The 5,092-nt window shown below is 42.2% G+C and overlaps 1 protein-coding gene across 1 annotated transcript in view; it reads left to right on the forward strand.

Annotated features, from left to right (window-relative positions):
• RNASE11 (ribonuclease A family member 11 (inactive)) overlaps positions 1–2,354 on the forward strand; it is a 4,798-nt gene extending 2,444 nt beyond the window's left edge. Inside the window, 4 exon segments of the mRNA XM_030884900.1 lie at positions 1,771–1,833; positions 1,836–1,967; positions 1,970–2,011; positions 2,014–2,354. Coding sequence (XP_030740760.1) covers positions 1,771–1,833; positions 1,836–1,967; positions 1,970–2,011; positions 2,014–2,354 — 578 coding nt within the window.
• Positions 2,355–5,092: the final 2,738 nt, after the last annotated feature.

Consider the following 5,092-nt stretch of genomic DNA (forward strand, 5'->3'; position numbering starts at 1 on the left):
AGGGAATCAAGGGTTAAACTACAAGCCTTTTGGGGCCCTGGCTGAAGGAGCAGCAGCCAAAATGAAGTTCAATCCTTTTGTGACTTAGAACGGGAGCAAACCCCCAAAGGCATTTCAATGCACTTTCCCTTGTGCTCAGGAAGATTCTGCCTTCCTCTCTTTCCAAGGAACTGAGACAGACATGCAATGTTTAGTTCCTGCCCCTCCGTTAGGAAGATGAAGTTCAGGCTGCGAGAGGACACTACAAAGGTCAGCAGTTGGCCACGTGGTCCAGGTTTACAGGAAGAAACATGTCACCTACCTGGAACGGACGCAGAGAGATGAAGCTAATGGCACAGCTGTCCACGCGGGCACTTGCCCCAGCCAAGTGAGTATCACGAGCTAAAACTGGACCAAGACCACAAAAAGATCTTCAAAGGGAAAGCCAACTCTCCCCAAGTCAGAAAGGCAAAGCTCAGATATAAGGAAGAATCCCTTGAGATGAAGCAAGAGTAAAATAGTCTTGTCCACAACTTCCATGAAAACTGGCAACATTGAAAGAGAAAAAAAATTAAAATGGCATCGTTCTAGAGCAAGAAAAGGCATTGTGCCCCTAAATAGCCATTCTCCCCGGGACTCCCATTATGAATTTTCCAGCACTGAGTTCAAATGAAGAATTTTCTTCAAAGGCCACACTGTTATGCCGTTAATAAATATTATTGTGAACGAGTGTGTGTAGTTCCATGTCTGACTCTCTATGGAATACAAGGGCCCATGCCAATGATGTTGTCCGCTTCAGTTACATAGAGAAGCAAGTACTAATGACCTAAAAAGGTGGAAAACACATGTCGTCAGAGGTTTGGCATAATCTGTGCTGTAACCCTTCCGGAAAAAGAAAACTTATTCTGGGTTAAAGTATCAGTGGAGAGGGAAGGGTCAACGAAGAGGAAGCAGCCACGTCCCCTTGTCACTGGGATTCTGACTTGTCACATGACGTTTTGTTCAGTTCTCTGAAAGTTCTTGGTTCCACATTGTCCCCTCCCTCTGTCCCATACAATTCTAGCCTCCCCTTTTTTGCCCTTCCTTCTCTTGGTTTGACCCAATAACAGCAATTCCCAGGGAACAAACCAAATTTCAATCTGCCCTCCAATGAGCTGGAATCATCTTCCCTAGGATCCACTTGTCAAAAGAACTGGTAAAGAGAGAGCTCCCATGACTGGGAATGGCTGAGGAAAGGAAGGCAAGATAGGGAAACACCACAGTCTTTTTGTCAAGTAGCTATCAGGTACCAGGGACTGTGTGAGTGAGGTTGTAGAAATTGTCGTGATGGTGAAGAATATGTGGGTTGAGATCATTATGCCCCACCATGGACCCTACCAATGAGATTATATTTAAGGCAAAAGGGAAGAGAAATAGCGATTTGTTGTTGGGCACTTTAAAGATATTATCTTTTCATTTTATAATTCTTACTACATCTCCCCCTACCCATCCCCCTACCCTCCCTCTCCTGCTCCACCTCCACCTCCTCCTCCTCCTGGCAACACAGGTTACACAAGGTAAGCCATTGTAAGTGGAAGGGCAGAGATCTGACTTTGGATCGTCTGACTCCACAGCTGATTTCTGTTTCCTAACTGATACCTGCGCTCCCATACCTGAATTTACTTACAGGGGCTAATCCTGGGGAAATTGACGTCAGGAAAAGGCAGCCATTTTTCTAATCCTCTCCTTGTGTTTTAAATCTGCTACTTTTTATCTTTACTGCGGAGAAGACGGAGCCCTTCCTGAGCTGAGACTTTCCTCTGCCACTGCTGGGCCTGGAGCTGCTTCTGCAGGAAACACAGGACGCAGAGCGGAGAAAATTAAAGAAGCCTTTTCAGAGGAAGAGATGGAATATGCCATTGCAAAAAGTAGCCAAGAAAAACAGACTATTGCCAGAATAATGAACTTGACCCTGTTAGAGAAAAATGCCAGCATCAGTCGGTCCAAGGATGTATGTTTTCCTCATTATAGACTTTCCGAAGGTTGCATTATGACTGCTCAAGGCAAACCATTCAGGGAATAGCAGAGAGTATGGTAATACCACGGTGGCCTGGGGAATTGTGCCAGAAGCTAATGGATCATGCCACTTGAGAAATAGCTTCATCCATGACTCCAGGGAAAGAATCCATGAAATCTACAAGGCCCCCAGCTGCAAGTGTGAACTGAATCTTGGTTTGAATCGAGACAATGTGGTAGAACCAACAAGCTGCCATGAAAGCCCAGGAAAACAGTTGCCCAGATGCCAATACAACAGTGTTCCCTTGTTAAAGAAAATGCTCACCATTCTGACAGGCCATTCTCTAATGAGCTGCTTAGTCAGTGTCTCCAAGTTATAAATTGCATAGGGTTTTGAGACTGGAGTCTTTCTACAGAAAGAAGTAACTGTCCTCATTTCTTTCCACTGATCATTTCCACATATCCTCTAACACCATAGTATACTCTTGATTATTTATACTAGTTGGGGTGAAAAATTCAACCTTGTGGGTAATTGAATTAAAATTTATAATTGCTCCTGGGTTTCAGATGATCATTTATTCTTACTTTCTCTTTTCCCCCTTTCTCTGAATCAAATCACCCTAGCTTTATTATAAAGCCAAAGAACGGAGTAAACCCAGCCTGGAAGAATTAAGAGAAAAAAATACAAGGCAACAGGCATAATTAAAGTTGTACGTACCAGTGCAACTATTCAAAGAAAAAGCCAATGAATGGGGAAGGCATTATTAGAATTGATTTTTTTTAAACAGGCATACCAACCTGTGTGATCCAAGGATTGTACATAATATTGTAGAAATCTACAGGAGAGAATGGCATCAGAACTGAAATTGTGAACACTTGGTTTGCAAAATGCTACAGATAACAGTGAAGCCCCAAATCCATTTTCGGAGCCCACACATGGATTAAGCTTCTGGTGAGTCCCCTCTGATCACAGTGCAGGAACGCAAACAGCCCTGCCACCAGGCAGACAGCACTGGAAAGTTGATTATGGTAGATGTGATAGTTCAAAATGTCATATCCTATCATTTGCTCTCTATTTTGACCAATTTTAAAGCTGTTTCAGTTTTTAAAAGGAAAAAAAAAAAGAAGGGGAAATACATGTGGATTAAGCCCCTAGTGAATCCCCTCTGCCCATGGACCAACAATGTGAATAGCTTTGCTAACACGCAGAATGCAATGGAAAGTGGATTGTTGCAGATGCAGTTAGGTTAAAATTTAGCCCCCTATCAACTGATCTCCCTGTGGTCCATTAAATGTTTTTGGTCCATTTAAATTTGTTCTAGTTTTTAATATTTCTGCTTTCTTTTTGGTTGAGGTTTCTGTCTGTTCTACTTTGTTATTTTTTAAATATATATTTTTTTCTGAAATCCAGGATAGGTTAATCTACAGAGATGGTAACTGGATGACTGGTTCCTTGGGGGTATGGCAGGGGAGTTTGGGGGGAAATGGGGAGGTAATAAACGAGTACAAAAATGAACAAAATGGTACGAGCCCCCAATAAAATGATTTTTTTAAATGAAGAAAATGTTCTAAAACTGATTGTGATAAGGACTGTACAGCTCTTCTTGATGTGATTGAACTATTGAATTTTATCCTATGTGAATTAAATGCCAACAAAACTGTTAGGTAAAAATGTACATCGACGTATTCACGCAAATGTGAGTAACCCCCCATGTAACGATGGGCCTGCCTGTCCCCTAAGGAAGAAAGATCCTTTGGTTTTCTCTCAGTCACTGTCAACAGCTGCAGCGTTACGCAATCGTCATTCCTCCACCCCCATCTCTACCTTTTGCACAGGTTGCTGTGAAAGAAGAAAGACTGTAATGTAATTTTCATTCAAGCATAGCCTTGAACCCCGGGCCCTTGGGAGAGGAATGGCAGACTCTAGAGGAGATAGGAAGTGGAACTAGGAAGTCTAGCAAGGCTTATTGTTAGGTAGGCCCGATCCCCGGTCTGTCATTAGGATTGCAGTAAAGTTTTTTCACTACCTGTTGTTTATTTTTAAGTTTTCATGGTTTATTTTAACCCAACATAGAGATAAGCAATTCTCTTGTTCATGAATTTGTTCCTATTGTTCCTGTTTCTTCATCTTGCATACTCTTCCCATTCTGAGACTGAATTTTAAACAAATGCATGTCAATAAATGTCACATCGTTCTAAATTTTTCTTGTTGTACATCATTCTTTAGAGTCCATTTTTTTTCTACTTAGTGTGGGATTCCGAGTATATTAATACTGTAGAGCTCTGACGATCAACCAATATGCCGAATGATAGCATTTCCCCTTCTAAATACCTTTTACGTGGGATGTCCTTTTTTTGGTAGTGCGGTGAGTTGCTTAAACAATCAGTCATTAATGGCTTAGCCAAATAGGTATACATTTAGTCTTCACTTTGTACTTGGTAATCAGAGGAAAGAGTGATGCAGGGATATGCCAGGGAACCAAGAGGTCCTTCTTGGCAGAAGGAGACCATAGGGCCTCGGATGGGTGAAGTGATCCCTGGTCTGAGTTGGAGAGAGTGCCACGTAGTGACCAAAAGGGGAGTGCAGTGGGCTCCAGCCACTGTCTAGAGCCACTCGAGACATCTTCTTTTGGTAACAAATGTGAATTCCAGCTTGGCTTTCTCATTCAAATACCTTCTTCATGTACAGTAGGAGGTTCAGCTCTGACTAATAGATGCATGTCTGCACCAGAGACAGTATTCTTATAAGTAATTTTTAGATGAGTAAGAAAAAGCAAATTCAACTTCATTCAAAATTTGGTATAGATTTATTCCTTTACTCAGAAAGAAAAACAAAATCAAAAGATAGGTCAGGAGCCTTCTTCAAAAGAGGTTTAATGGAAACCAGTCTTTCCTACTTCTCTGAAGGAATTGAAAGCTCTGGGGTCCAACCCTGTTGTGTCCTAACCTCTCAAGATCGGCTTGGCTCATAATCATGCCATTAAGTCTGCAAGAGGCTGAGTGTGGAGGTGTTGGAGAGAGCAGGGCTCTTGAGTGCCAGCATTTCTTATCCTCAAGGTCTGTCACTCCTTGGCATAATAGGCATTCTAAGGCCCCTCATAAGGATGTTGAGCCAGGG

Source organism: Echinops telfairi, unplaced genomic scaffold (assembly GCF_000313985.2).
Source record: "Echinops telfairi isolate 266 unplaced genomic scaffold, ASM31398v2 ScPeMD7_18;HRSCAF=68, whole genome shotgun sequence".
In the NCBI taxonomy this organism is placed as follows: domain Eukaryota; kingdom Metazoa; phylum Chordata; class Mammalia; order Afrosoricida; family Tenrecidae; genus Echinops; species Echinops telfairi.